Raw genomic sequence first — 26,111 nt, forward strand, 5'->3', positions numbered from 1 at the left:
GTCACTTACTCACGTGACGCGCCTGCTCCGCCTCCTTCATTCATAAAGTGGGCGGAGCAGGTGCGTCACGTGAGTAAGTGACGTTACGCCGCCCTCCGCTCTGCCTGCAGAGTTGTTACTGGAGCGTCACGATTGTAAGGTAAAATAAAGATGCAGTGAGTGATTAGTCTGCTGTGAGCAGCAGGGCCGGGGCTGTTATGGGTAGGGGGATCGGTCTATGGCACTGCTATGGGGAGGGGGGATCTGTGCACTGTTATGGGGAAAGGGATCTGTGCACTGTTATGCCCATAACAGTGCACATATCCCCTTTCCATAACAGTGCACAGATCCCCCTCTCCATAACAGCGCCACCCACAGATCCCCCTCTCCATAACAGCGCCACCCACAGATCCCCCTCTCCATAACAGAGCCACCCACAGATCCCCCTCTCCATAACAGCGCCACCCACAGATCCCCCTCTCCATAACAGCGCACCCACAGATCCCCCTCTCTATAACAGCGCCACCCACAGATCCCCCTCTCTATAACAGCGCCACCCACAGATCCCCCTCTCCATAACAGCGCCACCCACAGATCCCCCTCTCCATAACAGCGCCACCCACAGATCCCCCTCTCCATAACAGCGCCACCCACAGATCCCCCTCTCCATAACAGCGCCACCCACAGATCCCCCTCTCCCATAACAGCGCCACCCACAGATCCCCCTCTCCATAACAGCGCCACCCACAGATCCCCCTCTCCATAACAGCGCCACCCACAGATCCCCCTCTCCATAACAGCGCCACCCACAGATCCCCCTCTCCATAACAGCGCCACCCACAGATCCCCCTCTCCATAACAGCGCCACCCACAGATCCCCCTCTCCATAACAGCGCCACCCACAGATCCCCCCCTCCATAACAGCGCCACCCACAGATCCCCCTCTCCATAACAGCGCCACCCACAGATGAATTTCATTCATGAAAAAGAATTATTAATAAAATCATTAAAAAAAAAGTATTTTAAAAGTATTTGGGCAAAAAGGCAGTTTCGGTTTCGGTTTTCGGTCAAGGGCATCCTGAATTTTCGGTTTCGGACCAGAATTTTCATTTCGGTGCACCCCTAAACATAACACTTTTTGATCACTTTTTATGTTTATATTTTGGTGGTGAATAAGCAAAAAAAAAAGCAGTTCTGGCATAGTTTTTTACGGCATTCATTGTATGGTATAAATGATATGATAATTGTGTAGTGCAGATTGTTACAGATGTGCCAATACTAAATATGTTGGAGGAAATTTTATTTTATCAATTTTTTTCAATTGAGAAAAGGTGTATTTTTATTTTTAACGTGTATTTTTTTATTTAATAAAACTTTTTTTTTTTTTTTAACTATTTATTAGTCCCACAAGGGGACTTTGTTAGACGACCTTTTCTTTGCTTCTATAATACATTGCATTGCTTATACAATGCACTGTATTATTCTGTTAGTGCTATACTGACATCCACCAGCAGGCTGCGCCAGAAAGGCACAGCCTGCTAGAAATACACTGAAGGCAGGCCTGGCCTGGGCTACCATGCCAGGACGTTGGCACCCCAATGGGAGTCAGCTCCTTCTGTAACGGTTTAGATGCTGTGGTCGCTATTCATGAGAGAGCTGAGACCCCTCTCTCTGCTGCACAGGCCACCCATTGCAGGCACTTCGACTGGGCCACTGTGGAAAGACGGCAGCCCAGCCCAAGACCCTTAGTGGACCACCGTAAAAAGGTGTATTGGTGGTCACTAAGGGGATCACTTCCACCTCCTGTAATACCTGCTCTTCTGATTCTGCTGCATTTCTTTACCTTTGTCCTCTATCTATAATCTCTGTTGTTGTCGTACTCTAACCCTCTAGCTGCATGTTCTGCCCCCTTTGTTGACTTTCACCTTCCACTCTGAATCCACCCATGCTATCCTCCTCTCTCCAGACCACTGACGCGTTGTATTTGTACAGGGAGCTGCAAAATGCACCCGATGCTTTGCCCGAAGGCTCTCTGGACCCTCCGCCACTGGACACAGCCTGGGTGGAGGCAACTCGTAAAAAAGCACTTCTGAAACTGGAAAAATTGGACACGGACCTGAAGAATTACAAAGGGAATTCCATCAAAGAAAGCATCAGGTACCAAGAAGTCTTCTAATAACATAGAGAAAGACGTTGAGGTAGATCAGTGAGGGAGCACGGCCATTAAAGGGGTTCTCTGGGTTTCAGATACTGATAACCTATCCTCAGCCTCTGTGTACACTGTGTAGTTTCTGGAACTGGCGTACTGAAGCCCAGCTGCCATTCACTTGAATGGGACCTGAGCTAAAGTCCCCCGGCACGGTGTATAGAGCTCTCTCTCTATAGTGGCCAGAGCAGCGGCAGCCCAAAACAGCTGATCGGTGGGGATGCCAGGTGTTAGACCCTCCACCCACCTGATACTGATGACCTATCATGAGAATAGGTCATCAATATCTGTAGCTCGGAGAACCCCTTTAACTACTATTAAAGGCAAGAGGTAGGTAGCTACTGAAAGATGCTTTTTATTGAATTATCATGTTTTTACAGGAGAGGCCATGATGATTTGGGGGATCATTATCTGGATTGTGGAGACCTGAGCAATGCACTGAAATGCTATTCCCCGCGCTAGAGACTACTGCACCAGTGCTAAGCACGTCATCAACATGTGCTTGAATGTCATCAAGGTGAAGATCTACCATCATCGTACCTGCTGTTGTCACCACCACATGCTGACACCTTAGAGTTACTTTCCTAGAGCTTGTCTGGCTGTTGTCTTTTCCTATCGTCCTCCATGACGGCACTGCTGAGCTGACCCTCCTCCAACCAGGTAGGGACAGGAAGAATAAATTTGACCCTCCTCCAGCTCATCCTCAGTGTCTTCCTGTCCCTTCCAGGTGGAGAGAGGATCACCAGCACCACAGCATTTGACTGTTTGTATTCCTGCAGTAAAAGACCACTATGGGGCCATATTGTCTCCCTGGTCAGACAATTCTTCTGACTCGGAATACAAAAAATACCTTTTTTTCATCATATGACACAAAAGAATTAATCAAAGCTGCCCGGCAACTATGAACTTATCTGATGAAAAAGGCAGATTTTCTGCTTGTTGCATATTCGCCCCCAAAAAATAAATAAAAACCGGATTGAAAAAAAACCTTCAATGTTTTCTATACCCCAAAATTTTACCAAAGAAAACTAAAAGTCGTCCCCACATAAATCAAGTCTTCATGGATGCGGCAATGCAAAAAGGTTTTCTTTATTTAAAAAAAGGGGGTTTTATTGTGCAAAAGTAGCAAAACCTAAAAAACTATATATATATATTTGTTATCGCTGTAATCCTACTGGCCCATAGAATAAAATTAGCTCTAGGACGTCGACAATTTAAATTGCTTGATTATTAAGGCCCACGACAGGTCGGTCACTACGGGGTTAAAACTATATTTTTAGTGGCTATTGTTTCAGCTGAAAGGGTAGGTGAGATTCAGGAGAGCTATGGGGTATGTATGTTATGTCTGTTAAATTTGCAAAATGTTAATAAAAAAAGACAATATAAAAAAAAAAGCTCATAGGCTCGGTGGATCAGATTAGCAATTTATGAAGCCTATAGGGTCATGGATAGGATAGGCCAGAGAAATTGAGGGCTATTTCAGAATCCTGCAGAGAGAGCAGAGGCTTCTATGGAACAGATTTGCTGGCCAGCCATGTGGGCTAGTTCACATACCTTTGTGAAACATCATAGAATTGATGTAATTTGGAGGCAGGACTGCAGGCTGTGGTCCTACCCGAAGTCATCTATCTGGTATATCTCAATGTAGTGCTGTCGTAGAGGACGATAGGAAAAATGGTATTACACTTATCCATCATTTCTTTTTGACGGCACAGCATAAATGCCTACCCGAAACAAAATAGATTTAGAATTGTTTATGGATTTATTAGAGGTTAGACATATAAGATAGTGTGTGGTGGTGTCAACTCTCTAGGACAGAGATCAGCAACCTTCGGCACTCCAGCTGTGGTGAAACTACAAATCCCAGCATGCACACTTGCTTGGCTGTTCTCAGAACTCCCATAGAAAGTGAATGGAGCATGCTGGTTGTTGTAGTTTCACAACAGCTGGAGTGCCGGAGGTTGCTGACCCCTGCTCTAGGATGTCCGGATCCAGTAAGACACTGAGGAGGAGCTGGAGGAGGGTCACATTTATTCTTCCTGTCCCTCCCTAGTTGGAGGAGGGTCATCTGAGGGTAGTGCCATTATGTCTTTTCTTACTGTTTATGTTCTTGTCTCTTCCATGTCTCCACAGGTCAGTGTGTATCTCCAGAACTGGTCTCATGTTCTCAGCTATGTCAGTAAAGCCGAGTCAACTCCTGAAATTGCTGAGGTGAGCCTTTTAGCTGCATACATTCAGAGAGAAACTCAATGGGGTTGTCTCATGAAGGTCACCAAGGCCCATGTGCCCCACTAGAGCCAGTGGAGAGCAGCTGCTATGTATGAGGGACTCCAGTTCTGGCGGACTCAAGCTGTCTTTTCTTTACAAGGACAGCCATTTCTCTGAATGGCCGCCATGTACTACTACATTTCCCCTGCAGCAGTTGCTGCTTTCCCAGGCAAAATCACTTGTTTGATTGGGTTGCCAGGGATGGGACCCAGGACGATCAGCGGTTTGCCCAGGGGACCTGATTCTGAATAGGGTTATGACTAATGAGACAAGCCCTTGAATTGGTAATCTATGTATAACATTAAAGGCAATGTCTGCATTCTCAAAAATTGCCTTATTCTGTCAATGCTTGCGAAATGAAAAGTGAAGGAACTTTGCAATAGGTGCGGAGGTTTCCTACCACTTTGTCTCTACAGGTCCTGTTCAGATGGTGCATCTCCATGGTAACAGACTACAAGCGCACTCTTTGCAGTCTGAGCCGTCATAACTCTTTCTAGCTGTTCTCTGCTTCTGTCAAGAAGACCAATTAAAATATACAGTAATCACAGCTTTTTTCCCAGCTCTCAAAAGAGCGACAGCCATCAATGTTTTAAAGAGGATTTTTACAAGCTGTTGGGTCCACTGTAGACCAGTCATTTCCCATGTCTGACTCAGGTTTCTTTTGGCTTCCACAGCAACGAGGAGAAAGAGACAACCAGACCCAGGCCGTGCTAACCAAACTAAAGTGTGCTGCAGGTTAGTATTAACAGACCTACTGGAAATAAGGGCCGATAAACACTGAGGGGAGGGGAGGGGGGGGGTGCAAAGGAAAACTGGCTTAGTCGCCCATCGCAACCAATCACATTCCACCTTTCATTTTTCAGAGCCCATTTGGAAAATGAAAGGCTCAATCCGATTGGTTGCTCTAGGCAACTAAGACAGTTTTCCTTTATACCAGTTTTGATAAATCTCCTCCTGACTGGCCTGTCTGAGTAAATACTTGTATTCTTCATGAATACTTCTGCAGTTTCTTTTCATGGAAGTCTGTATGTAGGAGTAAGATGATGGCACCAGAAGAACGGCGTATTTCTAAGGCTACTTTCACACTTGCGGCAGAGAGATCCGGCAAGCAGTTCCGTCGCCGGAACTGCCTGCCGGATCAGGCAAAATGTATGCTAACTGATGGCATTAGTAAGACTGATCAGGATCCTGATCAGTCTTAAAAATGCCTGATCAGTCGAAAAAATGCATTGAAATGCCGAATCCGTCATTCCGGTGTCATCCGGCAAAAACGGATCCGGCATTTATTTTTTCACCTACTTTTCAGTCTGCGCATGTGCAGACCGGAAGGACGGATCCGGCATTCCGGTATTCTGAATGCCGGATCCGGCACTAATACATTCCTATGGGAAAAAATGCCGGATCCGGCGTTCAGGCAAGTCTTCAGTTTTTTTAGCCGGAGATAAAACCGTAGCATGCTACGGTTTTCTCTTTTGCCTGATCAGTCAAAACGACTGAACTGAAGACATCCTGATGCAAACTGAACGGATTACTCTCCATTCAGAATGCATGGGGACATACCTGATCAGTTCTTTTCCGGTATAGAGCCCCTGTGACGGAACTCTATGCCGGGAAAGAACAACGCAAGTGTGAAAGTAGCCTAAGAAACGATGCTTCAGAATTGTTGTTTCTCGCCCATATTCCTTGGGGGACACAGGAAACCATGGGTATAGCTCTGCTCCCTAGGAGGCGTGACACTAAGTGAAAGCTGTAAGCCCCTCCTCCATCAGCTATACCCTTCAGCCTGGAGAAGAGACTGCCAGTTTTGGCTTAGTGTCCAAGGAGGCCCGACACCCTCCCCCCCAAAATATTCCTCCCCCTTTTCGTATGCAGGGTGTTTTCCTATAATTTTTTCTTTTTGCGGTTTTTTTTGTGTTTTAATTCGATTTTTTTTTTTCTACTTACAGGACAACAAGAGGCGCACTTAGACCCCTCTGGTTTCTCCCGGGGTTGAGTTGCGCCAGTGCCGGTAATTCCGCACTGCCGCCTCCCCCACAAAGACAAGGTGGACCAGGGCAGCCTCGCTCCCCTGCGTCCCGCCAGCTCACGGGTCGCCCGCACGCCAAGTCCCTCCCCCGGCTTCCTGCCACTGACGGTGCCAGTAGCTGAAGGGGCGCCCTGCTGGATGGATGCAGGGCGAAGACAGCGTATGGTGAGAGTGGCTGCTCCAGCCTCCCTTCCTTCCTCCCACCTGCTACTCCCCCCCCCACCCCCCCCCCCCCCCCCCCCCCCCCCCCCCCCCCCCCCCCCCCCCCCCCCCCCCCCCCCCCCCCCCCCCCCCCCCCCCCCCCCCCCCCCCCCCCCCCCCCCCCCCCCCCCCCCCCCCCCCCCCCCCCCCCCCCCCCCCCCCCCCCCCCCCCCCCCCCCCCCCCCCCCCCCCCCCCCCCCCCCCCCTCCCCATGGGCATATCGGACCGGCAACCTTACCGGGTATCATTTGGGGGGGACTTTGTCTGGGCAAGTCCTTTATTTAGCGGCAGGGCACGGACTCTGCCTTCAGGGGACGGCTGTAGGCAGGAGGCCGTCTGCCACATCCAGGCGCGGCGGGGGCCGCTTACTTGGCGCGAACGGCGCCATTTCATCTTGGCCGGCACTTCATCCTCCTCGGGGGTTAAAATCATTTTACCGCGCTGCGCGCGGCTCTGCTTCTCCTTCAGCGCGGCAGGGGGGGGGCGGAGCTTCCTACATGCGCTCCGCTACTTCCGGTTTCGTCGGGCTCCACATCTCATAGTGCTGCGTGGAATCCTCTCTGCCGTCCGATCCTGAAGCTATTCATCTCCGTGCCTGCTGCCTCTCCTCCACAGCCTCCTTCAGTCTGCTCCCCTTGCTGCTGCCGCTTGCATCATCCGGGTCTGGTAGGACTGTTAACCCCCTCCGTGCCACCAGTACTGTTGCTTGGGTGTAATCCCCGTTCCGCTTTTGCCCTGGGGTCTCCCACTTTAAGTGCAACATTTTTTCCACCATGTCAGACCCTTCTGCAGCCGCCAAGCCTTGGTACCATGCCTGTACTGCTTGTAGGGAACCCTTTCCCCGGGGGCAGTCTGATCCGCACTGTCCTGCATGCCGAGCTCCACCGCAGCCTCAGTCGCCCGCTGTGTCGCTCCCTGCTTCCTCTGACCCGCCTGACTGGGCTAGATCCCTGTCCCAGGCCGTGGAAAGCCTCACTCATGTCGTGGGCCGCCTAATAGACAGGCCGCCTACCCCGCAGGACGCCACTCTTACTGTCGCGCCCTCCGGGTCCACCGCTTCTGCCGCTGCAGCGGGTTCACCCTTTCTTAGTGACCCCTCCCGAGCTAGGCACTCTCAGAAGCGTCTTAGAGTAGAGCGAGCCTCCTCCTCGGATGCCTCCCTCTCCCCGCCACGCGTGCGCACTCAGACGGGCCTCTCCTCTCCAAAGGATTCGCTCTCTGAAGGTGAATTGGCGGTTTCAGATTTGGAAATGGACTCGGCCCTGCCGTCCAAGCTAGCCTCAGCGATGGGTCAACTCATCTCTGATATTCGTGACACCTTTAAGGTGCAAGATGACCCCCCTAGCTCTGACGCAGCTAGCGTCTCCTTTATCAGACCCAGGCAGGCCTCAAAAGTCTTTCCAATCCACTCTGATTTCTCCTCCGTGGTGTCTAAGGCTTGGGCTCGCCCGGACGCCCGTTTTGTCAATCCCAAGAAGCTGGACATTTGCTATCCTTTTCCAGCCGATGTCGTGGCCACCTGGTCGTCCCCACCCAAGGTGGACCCCCCTGTGGCCCGTCTGTCAAAGAACACGGCCATCCCTGTTCCCGACGGGTCCTCTCTTCAGTCAGCGGAGGACCGTCGCATGGAGACCCTTTCCAAGGGCATTTTTGCTGCCTCCGGTTCTGCTCTCAGACCGGTTTTTGCCTCTGCTTGGGCAGGTAAAGCAATCTCTGCTTGGGGTGCGCAGCTGGAACAGGAGTTGGACTCGGACGTCCCCATCCAGGACCTACGTTCCTTGGCCCAGCTTATTATTCGGGCCGGGAACTTTGTTTGTGAGGCCTCCCTTGATGCGGGAGCCCTTATTGCACGCTCCCTCCGCCCTGGCAGTTTCCGTCAGGAGGGAGCTCTGGCTGAAGGTTTGGAAAGCGGACGCTGCCTCCAAACGTTCCTTGGCGGGGCTACCGTTTGCGGGTTCCCGCCTTTCCGGGGTCCGCCTAGACGAGCTTATTTCGGAGGCCACGGGTGGTAAAAGCACCCATCTTCCTCAACCCCAAGCCAGGGGCGCCCCCCCGCGGACGCCCTGGTGCGTCTCGTTTTCGGTCCTCCCGCAGGACCTCTGGGGCTCCCCCCGCAGCTGCCGCTTCGGCCCCTCCCCAGGATAAGCGTAGGAAGCCGTTTTTTCGGGCGCAGCCCTCCTGGCGCAGGCCGCAGGCTGCCCGCACACCCGCAGCAAAGCAGTCCTCTGCCTGAAGGCGCGCCCCCACCCACCCGGGTGGGGGGCCGGCTCCTCCTTTTCAGGGACATCTGGATGGCTCACGTCTCCGACGCCTGGGCTCTCGAAATTGTGTCCTCCGGATACAAAATCGAATTTGCGTCCTTCCCTCCAGATCGGTTCTTTCGCTCCCGCCCCCGCGGGACCCGAAAAGCGCGGCTGCGTTCTCCGCGGCTGTTCAAGCCTTACTGGACAGGGGGGTGATTACCCCCGTTCCTCTAGAGGAAAGGTTCCAAGGGTTCTATTCGAACCTCTTTGTAGTTCCCAAGAAGGGAGGTTCGGTGCGGCCCATTTTGGACCTCAAAAAGCTCAACCGTTTTCTCCTCCTTCGACGGTTTCGGATGGAGTCCCTCCGTTCCGCGGTGGCTTCCCTGGAGCAGGGAGATTTCATGTCTTCCATCGATATACAGGATGCCTACCTCCATGTTCCGGTAGCCCGGTGTCACCATCGCTTCCTCCGATTCGCCGTGGGGGACCTCCACTTCCAGTTTGTCGCCCTTCCCTTTGGGCTGGCAACAGCCCCCCGGGTGTTCACCAAGGTCCTGGCCCCGGTTTTGGCCTTACTCCGTTCCAGGGGTGTTTTTCTGCTACCGTACTTGGACGATATCCTCATCAAGGCTCCGTCCCTTTCTCAAGCGGTTGCCAGCGTGGATCTCACTCTAGAGACTCTGGCGAGATTCGGTTGGGTCATCAACTTCCCCAAGTCCTCCCTTCCTCCCTCCAGACAACTGGTCTTCCTGGGAATGCTTTTAGACACGGGAGCGGCGGAGGTACGTCTTCCCTCGGAAAAACGACTGATCCTCCGTCGGGCGGTTCGGGGTCTCCTTCTCCACCGTCGACCGTCCTTCCGCTTCTGCATGCGGGTCTTGGGGCAGATGGTTGCCTGCTTCGAGGCGATCCCATTTGCGCAGTTTCACTCCCGCCCTCTCCAACGGGCGATCCTCTCCGCCTGGGACAAATCGCCGGAGTCTCTGGATCATCCCTTCCATCTATCGCCTCCGGTGCGGTCATCTCTCCGCTGGTGGTTGCAGTCCCCTTTTCTGGGCAGGTCCTTTCTGCCGCTCAACTGGTTGGTGGTTACAACCGATGCCAGTCTCTTGGGCTGGGGAGGCGTGTTTCCTCCCCGATCCGTCCAGGGCATTTGGTCTCCATCGGAGTCCAAACTCTCGATCAATGTCCTGGAGCTGAGAGCGGCCCTTCTGTCTCTGCGACACTGGACTCATCTGCTGAAGGGTCATCCAGTTCGTGTGCAATCGGACAACGCCACGGCCGTGGCGTACATAAACCACCAGGGGGGCACTCGCAGCGCTGCAGCAATGCGGGAGGTCACCAGCATTCTCCGTTTGGGCGGAAGCCCACGTCCCGGCCCTATCTGCAATTTTTATTCCAGGGGTGGACAATTGGGCGGCGGACTTCCTCAGTCGCACCACCGTCGACCCCGGCGAGTGGTCTCTTCACCCGGAGGTGTTCGAGGCCATTTGCCTTCGTTGGGGCATACCGGACGTTGACCTCATGGCCTCCAAATTCAATCACAAGGTCCCCGCCTATCTGTCCAGGGCCAGGGATCCGGGAGCCTGCGGAGCCGACGCCCTCGTTCTTCCTTGGCGAGGCTTCGCGCGTCCATACATATTCCCTCCCATCCCACTCCTGCCCAAGGTCCTTCGGAAGATCGCGGCGGAAGGCGTCTCGGTGATTCTGGTCGCTCCGGACTGGCCCCGCCAGTCTTGGTATGCCGACCTCATGCTGCTCCTGGCAGAAGCGCCCTGGCCGCTGCCCGCCAGGGAAGATCTTCTCTCTCAGGGACCAATCTTCCACCCGCGTTTAAGGTCCCTACGTTTGACGGCGTGGTTGTTGAGACCACCGTCCTGACACGTAGGGGTTTTTTCTGCGGACGTCGTCCGCACCATGATCCGCGCCCGTAAGCCGTCCTCTTCTAGGATCTATTATAGGACCTGGAGGACCTATTTGGGGTTCTGTGCCGATCTGGGGATTCCTCCGCTCCGCTTTTCTCTCCCCACCGTTTTGTCCTTCCTGCAGAGCGGACTTGCCCAAGGTCTGGGCCTTAGTTCTTTGAAGGGTCAGGTGTCTGCGCTGTCCATTTTGTTTCAGCGCCCACTGGCCCCCCTTGGTCCTGTCAAGACCTTCCTTCAGGGCGTGGCTCACGCGGTTCCCCCGTACCGCCCTCCGGTACCGCCCTGGGACCTGAACCTGGTTCTCTCAGCGCTCCAGGCTTCTCCTTTCGAGCCTCTGCGGACGGTTTCCTTGCGACTTCTGTCCTGCAAGGTTATTTTCCTTGTAGCCGTCGCCTCTCTTCGGAGGCTGTCCGAATTGGCTGCACTCTCCTATCTGGAACCTTTCCTAGTGTTCCACCAGGACAAGGTGGTTCTTCGTCCGGTCCCTTCCTTCCTTCCTAAGGTGGTCTCCGCCTTTCATCTGAACGAGGACATCGTTCTCCCCTCTTTGTGTCCTTCCCCTTCCCACCCGCGGGAGAGGAAGCTTCATCGCCTGGACGTTGTCAGGGCGCTCAAGGTTTACCTGGAGGTAACCAGCTCTTTCAGGCGTACTGACTCGCTCTTTGTGGTTCCGGAGGGGTCGCGCAGAGGGATGGCGGCATCCAAAGTTGCTATCGCCCGTTTTGTCAAGATGGCTGTTACTGAGGCTTATCTCGCCAAGGGCAAGGTTCTGCCCCTCGGTGTTACCGCTCACTCCACTAGAGCGGTCGGGGCTTCCTGGGCTCAGAGGAATCGGGCTTCTACGGAGCAGATTTGCAAGGCGGCCACTTGGTCCTCCTTGCACACCTTTACCAAGTTCTACAGGGTGCATACTCATGCGTCGGCTGACGCTGCTTTAGGCCGTCTGGTGTTGCAGGCGGCAGTTGATTGATGCCTCTGGTGTTGGTCTAGTTTGTTCTGGTCCCTCCCTTCTGGGACTGCTCTGGAACGTCCCATGGTTTCCTGTGTCCCCCAAGGAATATGGGCGAGAAAAGGAGACTTTTGTATTACTTACCAGTAAAGTCTCTTTCTCGCTCTTCCTTGGGGGACACAGCACCCGCCCTTCATTTGGGTTACAGTTGTGGTTCCGGCTTGGTTGCCCCCGTTGGGGCTCGACAGTTCTTTTTTCCGGTTGGTGGTTATCTTTCACTACTTGGACACGCAACTGGCAGTCTCTTCTCCAGGCTGAAGGGTATAGCTGATGGAGGAGGGGCTTACAGCTTTCACTTAGTGTCACGCCTCCTAGGGAGCAGAGCTATACCCATGGTTTCCTGTGTCCCCCAAGGAAGAGCGAGAAAGAGACTTTACTGGTAAGTAATACAAAAGTCTCCTTTTTATGGAGAATGCAAGTATTTATTGATGCAGACATGTCAGAAGAGCGGGCCGGTCCTCTCTAGTTAGGCTTGGATCCTCCACTGTGACTAGGATGAGACACTAATAAAGGGTTTGCCCACTTTGGAGACTTGCCTTTTTATTTTACTGATGACCTATCTGCTGGATAGTAATTATAAAAAGAAAATAGCTGCACACCATTATACATACAAACAATAGAGCTAAGGAATGCGGATCATTCTAAATAAAAGTGGTACAATACCGACTATAAAGGAGTCAATGGAAGCTCTTAGCGCACGTATTTGATCAAATGTGAGTCGGGCACAATGGGGCTTAGGTAAGTCCAAAGAAAGGCAGTATACTAGTGTTAGGGACCCATCTGCGGAAGCCACCTTTGACGCCTGGTAGATGGGCCCGACACACGTTTGATCAAATATGTGCGCTAAGAGCTTCCATTGACTCATTTATAGTCGGTATTGTACCACTTATTTTGAATGACCCCCATTTCTTAGCTTTATTGTTTGTATATATAACGGTGTGCAGCCATTTTCTTTTTATTATCATGCTTGCTTCGGAATGTTCTAGTCTAAATTTTCTTGTACTTATCTGCTGGATAGGTCATCAGTATCTGGTTGGTGGGAGTCTGACACCTGGGACCCCCGCCAATCAGCTGTCTGAATAGGCACCATCTCTCGCAGTAGTGCCCCGGCCTTCTCCAGCTTTTCCTAGGCCGTATGACGTTGCATTCACCAGTCACATGGTGTAGTTGCAGCTCAACCCCATTCAAGTGAATGGAGATGAGCTGCAATACCAAGTACAGCCACTTTCCAATGTACAGCGCTGAGCTGAGAAGGCCGCGGTGCTACTGCAAGTGCCGGTGCCTTTTAAAACAGTTGATCGGCAGGGGTCCCAGGTGTCGGACCCTCACCCTCAGATACTGATGACCTGATCAGTGGGGGTCTGACACCCGGGACGCAGAATTAATGTTTATTTTAACATGCCCCATCCTTTCAGTGGAGACACGCTGCGGCCAGAGGTGTCTGTCAGCATCTTACTTTCCGCTCCCCATTTACCGTAAAATACATGCATGCTCAGCCAAGCCCAACATAGATGTGTATTGGGGTTCTGGGGCAATAGTTGTCGGACCAGAATGTCTGTGACCCGCTTAAAGAGAACCTGACACTGAAAATGCTGGGAGTCTGCAGGCAGCATGTTATAGAGACAGAGATGATTGATTTATAGTTTTTTGGGAAAAGATTCAGCAAAATGTGTAATTCATACATTTTGCATTTCAGTTCTTTCCGAGCTCACTAGCCAAGTGGGTCATCTCATCAGTGTACATAGAGAGCTCTCAGACACCCACTTGGGTAACTAAGTTCAGAAATAGCAGAGATTTTAATAAATAAAATACAAGTTTTACTGAATCTTTTCCCATTAAACTATAATCCTCATTTTTATAGCGACAGGTCCCCCTCTTTAAAAGCGCTTGGTCATCTGCCGTGCTATTATACCGTGTTTCTTGCGCTTTTTGTCAATGTTCAGTTAGCAGTTCCAAATTCTGAGGAGTTCTATCAGTAAAAGATAGGAGAATCGTCCAAGTTACACAATGTTCCTGAGCCTCTGAGGCTTTAGAGGAATTGTGTTCGCTTGTTCTCACTCCTTGTGACACTTGAATTAACGCCCACCGCCACCATAATGACGGACACGTCTGGAATGTGCTAGCTACTGTCCTCTCCTCCCCGGTCCTCCTCCTATTCATCTCCAGGACTGGTCTCATTAAATGCTGCAGCTCCTATCTCTGCAGTACATCTTATCGCTCAGATCTTACCTTCCTGAAGTCTTTAAATGAAATCCTCCTTACAAAGTGTGGATTCAGCCGAAGCTTGTCTGTTGGTACTGAGGAAATGACATGAGGCTTTCAGTGTGCGTATGTTGCGTTATCCGGGGAATGTAATCTGGCTAGCACTAGTGTTGAGCGAACTTGTGTTTTAAGTTCGGCCTATCGAAGAATCTCATTATGAATTCCGTTACCGCGGAATCCATAACGGTATTCTTCGATAATTTGGACGCCCAACTTAAAACACAATTCGCTCAACATTAGCTAGCACATATCTCATTATTTTACGTCCTGAATGTTTTGGGTATGTTCACACATGTCAGATTTGCCATTGGCTGCCATGTTATTTGCTACAGGATTCACAGAAGAAATGTGAGGCTGACGCTCTGGTTTCTTCTGTGAATGTGCAGTTTGATGTCCCACTGAGATACAGCATATATGGGAGTTCAGGAGCAGGGCCCAATTTTTGGCACTGTATGACCCTGTACTATGTGGTATGAGAAGCACCATGTTTGTTCTACCAAAACTCTCAGTGAAGCAGTTGCTTGCAGATTTTGTGGCATGATCGCCTGAAGGGAGAGGTAGGTTTGCTGGATTTGTTTTTGCACAGGGTGGCCCACCGTGCCCCTCATTGCAGGAACAGTGTGCTACTTCATGTAAGCAGGAACAGAAATTTAGATGGAAAGACTGATCTTACGGGACCAAATGCGAAACGGACAGTATTGGACTAGCACTGTAATATTGTGTAAAGGGGTTCCTCCAGCAAAAAAACATCCATGACCTTATCCACAGGCTGGAACCACACCTGTCACTTGAAGGAGGTTCCCCCCGATCCCCCATTTTACTTTACCCGCCCATCTGCATCAAGGATGAGTTTTTGTGCTGAGGCTGTGTACAAATCTCATGTGCCTAGGGCCTCCTGCGCTTGACCATATCCGTTTTGCAGTCCGCAGATACAAAAATCTGCAAAATACGGATGCAGTCCATGTGCATCCCGTACTTTTCACTGGCTTGTTGTAGAGATGCCTATTCTTTTACACAAAAAGGCCAAGAATAGGGCATGTTCTGTCATTTGCAGCACAGCCACACTGATGCGGACAGCACACGGATGACATCCTTGTTCTGTCTGCATTTTTGGCGGCCCAATAGAAATGAATGGATCTGCAATCAAGCTGCAAAAAAAATGCGGCTCTGACTGAAATCACGGTCGTGTGCATGAGGCCTTACAGAGAGATCGGCATCTTTTTGACAGAAGCAGTAAGACATTAAACCTATGAGACAAGGAAAGTTTCTGCTGATTGCCTTTTAACTCTAAAAAGTTAAAAGGGTTTTCCAAGACTTTAATACTGATGGGTTAACAATCAGTATCTGATCGGTGGGGCTCCGACACCTGGGACCTCTGCTGATCAGCCGTTTCAGAAGGCACCTGCACTTGTATAGTGGCTATGCTTGGTATCTCAGCTCAGCCCCATTCACTTCAATGAGGCCGAGCTGCACCTAGGCCATGTGATTGATGAATGTGTGCTTGGCCTAGGGAAAGCTGGAGAAGGCTGCGATGCTACTGCGAGCGCTGGTGCCTTCTGAAACAGCTCATCGGTGGGGATCCCGGGTGTCGGACCCCCACCGATCAGATACTGATGACCTATCCAGAAAATAGGTCATCAGATGTATAAAAGTCTTGGAAAACCCTTGGATCTATTTTACATTCATACTTGTATCATTAGGTTTAAAGACAACATCCAAGTTTCTCTTTAAGCCTCTCCTAATTCTTTCATCTTTTTTGCCATTTTATCCCGTGTTGCTCGTTAGCAGTGATTTCTACAGTAGTAAAATCAAAAATCTCCCCTGTCATTTACTAATTATCTTTAAAGGTGCAGTTTCTTCTATGAAAGCTTCCATCTTAGAGCAGCATTTGCTTTTACCTACCTGCTGACTGCCCTTACATTGGCATTAGAGCTCTCAGCTGGTGGCTCTGCTGCTACCAAGGAGAAGACCTAGCTGTCTCTGTGATGCTGTGCCGTCGGCTCAATGCAGACATAAACATCAAGGCGTACAGAGAATATGTTTATTCATAGCCGTCATTCTAGTGAAGAGCCCTGACCAAAATATCTGGAGATTTAGACATACTGCAAGTCGTTTTCTCTTATGGCATTGCACAACTATTAATCTTGGTAAGCAGAAGGTATGGAGTTAACCTTAAATGGTCACTAACTTTTCATAAGTCAATGGAAGAAATGGCCACAAGAAACTTTGTAATATGTTTGATCAGAGAGAAATGTCTAGATCTTTTATTAGCGGTGCTCTACTCACTACTTGCTTTTTACTTTGAAAAATGCCTTTATTTCTGTCCAAGATGGATCATCCCCTCCCATGCAGGAGGATCATATTGCACTTGCCGATACAAGACTATGCAAAGGGTAGGGGGGAGGAGTGAGCAGGAGCTGAGGAGACAGGCACAAACGGACTGCACGTCTACATAGGAAGTGCTTAAAGGGACACTGACAGGCCCGATAAACATATTTAGTTATTCCTATGCAGTCATAGGTCTATTAAAGTGTATTACAATCACATAAGTGTACCCCCTGTCCGCATTTTAAACTGTGTAAAAACAACTTTATAATCCTCTGTCAATCACCTTCCTTTATGCCCAAGGGGCGGTTTTTCACATCTCTTTATGCCCAAGGGGTGTTTTTACTCCTACCTTTGTGCCCAGCCGCGCCTCAACTGTCGCTTCCTAGCGCCGCCCAGCTCAGTATTATTCACTGGCTGGGCGGCTTTTACAGTCCCCGATCCTCCCGAGCCGACGCAGGCGCAGCAGGAGACCCTGGCATTGAACTCACTTGTACCTTCTGCGCGTGTGCCGGATAACTTGCCCGGCACCCTCACTCGCAGTGCGCCTGCGTCCCTTATTCAATGCCAGCGTCTCCTGCTGCGCCTGCGTCGGATCGGGGACTGTAAAAGCCGCCCAGCCAGTGAATAATAATGAGCTGGGCGGCGCTAGGAAGCAACAGTAGAGGCGCGGCTGGGCACAAAGGTAGGAGTAAAAACACCCCTTGGGCATAAAGAGATGTGAAAAACCGCCCCTTGGGCATAAAGGAAGGTGATTGACAGATGATTATAAAGTTGTTTTTACACAGTTTAAAATGCGGACAGGGGGTACACTTATGTGATTGTAATACACTTTTTAATAGACCTATGACTGCATAGGAATAACTAAATATGTTTATCGGGCCTGTCAGTGTCCCTTTAATTCACAGTAATACAGGTCAATACATCTTCTGTAATGTCCTTTATTATCCATTGTCCTGGGGCTGCTTCTGAGTGACTGTGAGACAGTTAGAAAGGAGATTCTCCTCTACGTTGTGTGCAAGGGACGGCAGCTAGTCTCCACCCACTATGTCTTAAAGGAAACCTGTCACCAGGATTTTGTGCATAGAGCTTGGGACATGGGCTGCTAGATGGCCACTAGCACATCTGCAATACCCAGTCCCCATAGCTCTCTGCGCTTTTATTGTGTTAAAAACAGTTTTGATCCATATGCAAATGACCTGATATGAGTCCTGTATCCGGAGATGAGTCAAGCGGAAAGGAGCCCAGCACCGCCCCGCGTCCGCCGAATCTCCTCCTTGCTGGCTGACGTCACAGAGCTGGAGCGCCGAAATCTGGCAATGCGCAAGCTAGCGCATGCGCAGTGTCGGCATCATGTTCATTCCCTGTACTGGCATCAGCACAGGGAACGAACTACGCATGCGCTAGCTCGCGCATCGCGAGATTTCGGCGCTCCAGCTCTGTGACGTCAGCCAGCAAGGAGGAGATTTGGAGGACGCGGGGCGGTGCTGGGCTCCTTTCTGCTTGACTCATCTCCGGATACAGGACTCATATCAGGTCATTTGCATATGGATCAAAACTGTTTTTTAACACAATAAAAGAGCAGAGAGCTGTGGGGACTGGGTATTGCAGATGTGCTAGCGGCCATCTAGCAGCCCATGTCCCCAGCTCTATGCACAAAATCCTGGTGACAGGTTCCCTTTAAAGAAATGCAAACTAGATATTCCACAAGCACAGAGAAAAAGTTCAAAAAAATGCCAGGAACAAGTGATATATAACGGCCAGAAATAGTGTCACTCTACATGTACACACACTGTACTATTGATTAATGCAAAGTTTGTTGAAAGCTTGGTGACACTTTGACCCTGGAGGAGTCAGGGAAGAATCCTGACAACCATCGGCCAGTATGGCCATACACCTTCAATGGCTATTCCTTCCGCCATACATGTGCATGCTGGGCTTGGCTACTGGACGTGTTCTTAATAATGATAGGGGAATAAGATGCTGTCTGACACCTTTGGAGGTGACATCTCCCATGGGAATGAAGGATTAAGTATGTTGGAATCCAACATGCCTGATCATTCTTTTTCTTGGCAACGGGGGTCAGGACTCCCCTATTCACATTAGATGGTCCGACAGTCCCACTGAAATCATAGAGTTTGGCAGACATTCATCTAATGTGTATGGTCAGCATAATATGAATTCCTTGCCTTGCAGGCACCATCACCAGAGTAAATGTACTGTTTTGCAACAGCCTGTATTCTGTCAAGGCGCAGTTGGCAGATGCTGCTGTGATGCCTGGCAGCAGCAGAATTGCTATGTTGGTTGGCATTTCTAGGCATCAAAGGAAGGTAGAAAGTAAAATTCCTTGCCCAGTATGCTGCTGTAGTCTTGTCATGTTATTTGGGGCAGAGATCTTGAAATCACTTGTTGTTTTTTCAGGGTTGGCAGAACTCGCTGCTCGGAAATACAAGCAGGCGGCGAAATGCTTTCTGCTGGCATCGTTTGATCACTGTGATTTTCCAGAGGTAAGCTCCAGGTTCATTCCTGAAACCCTCATGATACCTTCACATCAGTTTTTCCTCATTTTGCCTCCTCCTCCTCTCCGCAGCTTCTTTCCTCTAATAATGTTGCGGTATACGGGGGGCTTTGTGCCCTGGCCACTTTTGATCGGCAGGAGCTTCAGAGGAACGTCATCTCTAGCAGGTGAGTGGTGGGCGGCGTGTGGAGTGAGGGCTGGGAGGGCAGCGCCATTGTCTGACTACAAAATACGATTGTGTTTTATCTTCAGTTCATTCAAATTGTTCCTGGAGCTGGAGCCTCAAGTCCGCGATATAATCTTCAAATTCTATGAGTCCAAGTATGCGTCCTGTCTAAAGATGTTGGATGAAATGAAGGTGAGTGGAAGGGCAAGCTGTTAATGTCATTTTTGTTGTTGTGTGGTTTTTTACACTCTCGATACTTAAGAACTTGAGCATAACAGAAGATGATGACTAGTTTGAAGTGTTTCTTTTGTATTTTGGAATGATTTGGTTATAGCCCCAAGAAAATGGAAAGCTCCATTCCTGTTTCTTCTTCTCTTGTCCTTAAAGGGGTTGTGCAAGAATGGGTGGGGCGATGGCTTTGTAAACTGCCCCACTTGGCAAGACCTGTAAGGGGAAGCTTACTTCCCTGCATGCTGGCGCTGGCTCCCCGCTCCATCTCATCCAGGCATGTGATGCTCCACTGGGCTCCCTCGATGTAAACATCCGGTTTGACAATGCCACAGCAAATCACTGGCCACGGTGCAGACCGGATTGCTTTGCGTCTAGTGACTGGCTGCAGCTATGTCAAAACGGACGTTTACAGTGAAGGAGACCGGAGAGCCAGCGCCCGGAACTAGGTGAGTAAGCTTCTCTTTACAGGTCAGGTAAAGTGAGGGGGTTGCCAAAAAATATATATATATAAAAGGGCATATATTAAGGCATATAGGCTACAAAGACTGAAGTCCCTGCTTGTCATATTATCCTCACTTCAGAACAATATAGTTTTCAGGCGGTACTTTTTTTTATTTACACTGCTCAATAAAATAAAGGGAACACAAAAATAACACATCCTAGATCTGAATTAATTAAATATTCTTCTGAAATACTTTGTTCTTTACATAGTTGAATGTGCTGACAACAAAATCACACAAAAATAAAAAAATGGAAATCAAATTTTTTAACCCATGGAGGTCTGTATTTGGAGTCACACTCAAAATTAAAGTGGAAAAACACACTACAGGCTGATCCAACTTTGATGTAATGTCCTTAAAACAAGTCAAAATGAGGCTCAGTAGTGTGTGGCCTCCACGTGCCTGTATGACCTCCCTACAACGCCTGTGCATGCTCCTGATGAGGTGGCGGACGGTCTCCTGAGGGATCTCCTCCCAGACCTGGACTAAAGCATCTGCCAACTCCTGGACAGTCTGTGGTGCAACGTGACGTTGGTGGATAGAGCGAGACGTGATGTCCCAGATGTGCTCAATTGGATTCAGGTCTGGGGAATGGGCGGGCCAGTCCATAGCATCAATGCCTTCGTCTTGCAGGAACTGCTGACACACTCCAGCCACATGAGGTCTAGCATTGTCTTGCATTAGGAGGAACCCAGGGCCAACCGCACCAGCATATGGTCTCACAAGGGGTCTGAGGATCTCATCTCGGTACCTAATGGCAGTCAGGCTACCTTTGGCGAGCACATGGAGGGCTATGCGGCCCTCCAAAGAAATGCCACCCCACACCATTACTGACCCAATGCCAAACCGGTCATGCTGGAGGATGTTGCAGGCAGCAGAATGTTCTCCACGGCGTCTCCAGACTCTGTCACGTCTGTCACATGTGCTCAGTGTGAACCTGCTTTCATCTGTGAAGAGCACAGGGCGCCAGTGGCGAATTTGCCAATCTTGGTGTTCTCTGGCAAATGCCAAACGTCCTGCACAGTGTTGGGCTGTAAGCACAACCCCCACCTGTGGACGTCGGGCCCTCATATCACCCTCATGGAGTCTGTTTCTGACCGTTTGAGCAGACACATGCACATTTGTGGCCTGCTGGAGGTCATTTTGCAGGGCTCTGGCAGTGCTCCTCCTTGCACAAAGGCGGAGGGTAGCGGTCCTGCTGCTGGGTTGTTGCCCTCCTACGGCCTCCTCCACGTCTCCTGATGTACTGGCCTGTCTCCTGGTAGCGCCTCCATGCTCTGGACACTACGCTGACAGACACAGCAAACCTTCTTGCCACAGCTCGCATTGATGTGCCATCCTGGATAAGCTGCACTACCGGAGCCACTTGTGTGGGTTGTAGACTCCGTCTCATGCTACCGCTAGAGTGAAAGCACCGCCAGCATTCAAAAGTGACCAAAACATCAGCCAGGAAGCATAGCAACTGAGAAGTGGTCTGTGGGCACCACCTGCAGAACCACTCTTTTATTGGGGGTGTCTTGCTAATTGCCTATAATTTCCACCTGTTGTCTATCCCATTTGCACAACAGCATGTGAAATTGATTGTCCCTCAGTGTTGCTTCCTAAGTGGACAGTTTGATTTCACAGAAGTGTGATTGACTTGGAGTTACATTGTGTTGTTTAAGTGTTCCCTTTATTTTTTTGAGCAGTGTATTTTTTTTTATAAAGTTTGATTTGTCCAATGATACATGCAGGTAGCATAGACACAGATCAGCCATCACATTAAAAAGGTGACATTAATTCACTTGTGACAATGGCTTCTGTTAAATGGGGTTACCAAAAGTGGTCCAAGGAAGAACAACCGCTGAACTGGTGTCCTGGGCGCCCCAGGCTCGGTGATGTGGGGAGCGAAGGCTATGCCCATCTGGTCCAGTCCCACAGAAGAGCTGCTGTAGCAAAAAGTGCTGAAAAAAGTTACTGCTAGCTGAGATAGAAAGGCGTCTGGAGCCAGCCCTGTACCTACATGGATCCAGAGATCTCCCTATTCATTGCTCCATTTGTTTTGCTACAGTTATATCAAGCTGGCAGCTCAGGGGCGTGTCCTTTCTGCTGCAGCACTCTCCTTAGCTCAGGAGGCAGTTAAAGGGTGGAACTGAACATGTATGTCCACCTCAGAGAGGTGGACGGAGAAATAAGAAAAATAACAAACAGCAGATGGCGCTATACAGATACATTTTTAGCTATGCAAAATTTTTAATTGCATGCAATGACAAAAGTATTCAGATGGAGGTGCTGGTTTGAAAACTGCAGAATATTTTTCGTGGGACAACCCCTTTAAAAGGATCTGCTGCCAATTTCTTGGTACTAGATTCTAGAGGACACCTTAAGACGTTTTGCGCAGTCCATGCCTCAGTGGGTCAGAGCTGGTGGCACGTGGGAGACCTACATAATATTAAGTATTAATATATAGAGACAAATCTATATTAATACTCTGCCTCTGCTGTGATGAATTGTACAGTGGGCCTTCTTGGTTCTTTATTTTACAGAAATGCTGTGAATTAGGCCTTAAAGGAGGTTTTCTGGGACCTTGCAGGACTCGTCAACCCATCTTAATTAATCCTAACTTGCCTGCAGAAGAACATTTCCAGTTTACTTTCTGTCTCAAAGTTGCGTGGATCGGCTACTCGTGAACCCAGAAACAACTTCTCTTCGGAAATCCTACATCCACAGACATGACCTCATGCAGGCTTCTGGTCTGGTCAGTGGCCTGCCAAATTGACGTACCTGTACATGGACCAAACCAGAAACCCGGTATTCTGACTAATAGACGTGACGGTGGAAGTAGGATTTCCAAAGAGAGCCGCGCCACTCGACCAGGTTCGATCCACACAACTTTGAGATAAGTATATTGGACACTTTCTTCCTCAGGAAAGTTAAGATACCTCAGTCTTAGGCTACATGCACACGACCGTTGTGTGTTTTGCGGTCCGCAAAACACGGATGGCGTCCGTGTGCGTTCCTCAATTTGCCGAACAGCACGGACAGCCTTTAATATAACTGCCTATTCTTGTCCGCAAAGCGTGGACAAGAATAGGACAGGGTATATTTTTTTTTGCGGACCACGGAACGGAGCAACAGATGCGGACAGCACACAGAGTGCTGTCCGCATGTTTTGCGGCCCCATTGAAGTGAATGGGTCCGCATCCAAGCCACAAATACCTGCTCCTAGAGGCTCCGTTTGCCCACCTCTTTTCACGCCCTTCTCTTGATTGACAGGGCCAGGGCAGCGCTGCTCTCTGTGTCTGTAGTGTAAGGCTAGGTCTACACGACGACGTTTGTCGCACGTCAGATAGGGCACAACTACACTGCAACATTTGTTGCGCAACAATTTTTATAATGGCTTTATATTGTGTCTCACTGCAACATGCAACATGCTGCGACGCGACAGTTGCAGAAAAATCCATCTCAAATGGATTTTCTGCGTCGCAGTCGCAGCATGTTGCAGTGCGACACCATAGACTGACATTATAAAAATTGTCGCGCGACATTGGTGCAACAAAACGTCACGCAACAAATGTCGTCGTGTAGACCTAGCCTAAATCTTGCGCCGTTCAGTATTCGGCGCAGGCGCAGTGAGGAAGCCAGCAGCCACAGAGCGTCCTTCCCTCACTGCGCCTGCGCCGAGATTTACACTGCAGACATGGCCGGCAGGAGGAGAGCAGCGCTGCCTGGCCCTGTCAATCAAGAGAAGAAGGACGTGAAAAGAGGTGGGCAAACGGAGCCTATATATTAGTGCCATCTCACTGCCTAAAGCTTTTGAACCTGCTCCTAGAGGCTAATTAGCATATTATAAAAGTTTGTTTTTCTCAAAAAAGGCTTTAGGCAGTGAGATGGCACTAATATAGTCATGTTCAGCTGACATTAGCACATCGCTAATGTCAGCTAGCTTAATACCCATTTTTCAGGTAACAGAAACCCTTTAAGGTCCCAGAAAACCCCTTTAAATCAAAGCTGTCAGGTGATTTATTCTGGACTATCAGCAAGATATACTAGAGGGATGTCTTTGTTTTGCAGCAGGATTTTGGAGTAAAAAGCAGAGTAAACCCTGACAGGACTCCTACGAGAGTCCAGATTACCCCAGCCACACAGGATGATTGGCAGCCTTCTAACACAGGGAGAGTGGTCAATCATCCTGTGCGGGGGACACCGTCTCTCCTAGGAGTCCCGTCAGGCGTTACTCTGCATGTTGCACAGAAATGCTGTTCCAAATGATCTAAATGCCTATATATCACAGAGCTCGGCTTCTCTCCCTCTGCCGTATCCTGCTGTACGTTCAGCCCCATAGGTCTACTTGCCATATGTCATTCATATCCACCATATGTAAAATAAAAGCCTGATAGGTGTGTGTCCCCATCCCAGGACCACCGTTTACCTATTCATGCCAATTTCCCCATAGAAGTTAGTTTTTACTGCGTGGATCTTGCTGGATAACCTCATAAGTTAAATAATGTCCCTTCAGGATAACCTTCTTCTGGACATGTATCTGGCTCCTCACGTCCGGACACTATACACTCAGATCCGGAACCGCGCCCTCATACAGGTACCTTCCACGTACTGCTCTGGTTTTCAGGTTGATTGCTGTTGTGATGCTCTCTGCTGGGTTTCCGCTGCCTGCTGTGCCTGCTCCTGTGTTATGTCTCATTAAGCTCGCCTGCTGCGGCTTTGTATTTCTCTTCCTGCCATCCTGTGTCTGCCCTACCCTTGTCGTTATTCCATGTCAGTCCTCTGCAGTTCAGTGATTCAATTTAAGCTGACGGTTATCGCCGCTATATTTAGTCTTAAAGTCTCTTCACCATCGGACAATGTTTTTAAAAAAAAAAAATTAAATTGCTTTTAGTGTCCAATTTTGTGTTTTTGATAAGTTAAGAAATAAAAATTGATGTTTTCCCATGTGGTAACATCTAGGAACCAATCAGGCTCCACTATAGATTGGTTTAAAAAAATATATATATATTTTCCATGGTAGGCCAATGGTCAATCAGGGGATGACAGGTCAGCTGTGCTGCGGGAACCAAGATAAGCAGTCTTCACATGAACAATTATGGAAAGAACATGCAGGGCTCTCAGGACCGGCTTCTTCTCTACATGTGCTCCCGCAGCTAATGTGCAAATACCTTCACTTACAGGAAGATACTATTGTCTTTCCTTCTTTTTACAATCCCAGAGCCATTCCGATTTGTATATTTGATTTTTATTAACAGGCAAGTTGAGTACATGTTCTGAAATGTGACTGCAATTATATAGTGTTCGTGTGTGTATATATATATTATATATTATATATTATACACACACACACACACACACACACACATCACCTGGGCGGTTGAGGTGGGGTCACATTAATACTGGGTGACATCTTTCTTTACTCTGACATGGTAATGGTCCTTCCATTGCTAGATATCCTCCTGTGGTTTGTCATTCCAAGCTCTTTCAACTTGGACCCGTGGTTCAGATAAGCTGGTTGTTGGCTGCACTTGGGAGATCCTTCACCCTTGCCAGTCCCAGACATTATCGATGAGAGAGATCTGGTGATCTAGCTGGCCAGGGAAGACCCTGAAGAGCACGTTGTGTAGTGCGGGCAGTGTGTGGGCAGTGTTATCTTGTTAGAACACCACGTCTCCTGAGTCAAAAAAGCCAGTAGGACTGGATCCATGATGTCCTGGAGATGCTGAAGGCTGGTCAGTGTTCCCTCCACAAGTACCAGATGGAAAGGCCATTGTAGCTAATGGCATCCCAACACCATGACACTTAGGGTACATTCACATGTCCGCAAATTGCGGATCTACAAAACACGGACACCGGCCATGTGCAGCCCACATTTTGCGGACCGCACATGGCCGGCACTATAATAGAAATGCCTTTTCTCGTTCATTCCATTGGGGGACACAGACCATGGGTATAGCTTAGAGATATTACTAGGAGGAACACTATGCAAAAAAAGAAGCTCCTCCTCCTCGGGCTATACCCCCAGGCACCTCCAGGAGAACTCCAGTCTTTGCTTAGTGTCCGTTCAAGGAGGTTGACATTTATTCTTCTCCTGTTTTGTTATTTTTTTTTCTGGTTTCAGATGGGGACGCAGGTCAGCATTGCGCTTTCCTGGCCCCTGTGGAGGGTCTGCCACGGTCTTCTGAAGGTTCCTGGCTACCTCCCTTTCCCCCACAGAAGAAAAGTGGATCCAGGCTCGACATGTTAGCTCTGGCATCCCACCAGCTG

At 49.6% G+C, this 26,111-nt stretch overlaps 1 protein-coding gene across 1 annotated transcript in view; it reads left to right on the forward strand.

Moving 5' to 3' along the window:
* GPS1 (G protein pathway suppressor 1) overlaps positions 1-26,111 on the forward strand; it is a 58,557-nt gene that overhangs the window by 16,353 nt on the left and 16,093 nt on the right. Inside the window, 9 exon segments of the mRNA XM_040435856.1 lie at positions 1,972-2,136; positions 2,566-2,638; positions 2,640-2,702; positions 4,319-4,396; positions 5,128-5,188; positions 18,866-18,951; positions 19,035-19,129; positions 19,215-19,320; positions 24,358-24,438. Coding sequence (XP_040291790.1) covers positions 1,972-2,136; positions 2,566-2,638; positions 2,640-2,702; positions 4,319-4,396; positions 5,128-5,188; positions 18,866-18,951; positions 19,035-19,129; positions 19,215-19,320; positions 24,358-24,438 — 808 coding nt within the window.

This window comes from Bufo bufo, chromosome 6 (assembly GCF_905171765.1).
Source record: "Bufo bufo chromosome 6, aBufBuf1.1, whole genome shotgun sequence".
Classification (NCBI taxonomy): domain Eukaryota; kingdom Metazoa; phylum Chordata; class Amphibia; order Anura; family Bufonidae; genus Bufo; species Bufo bufo.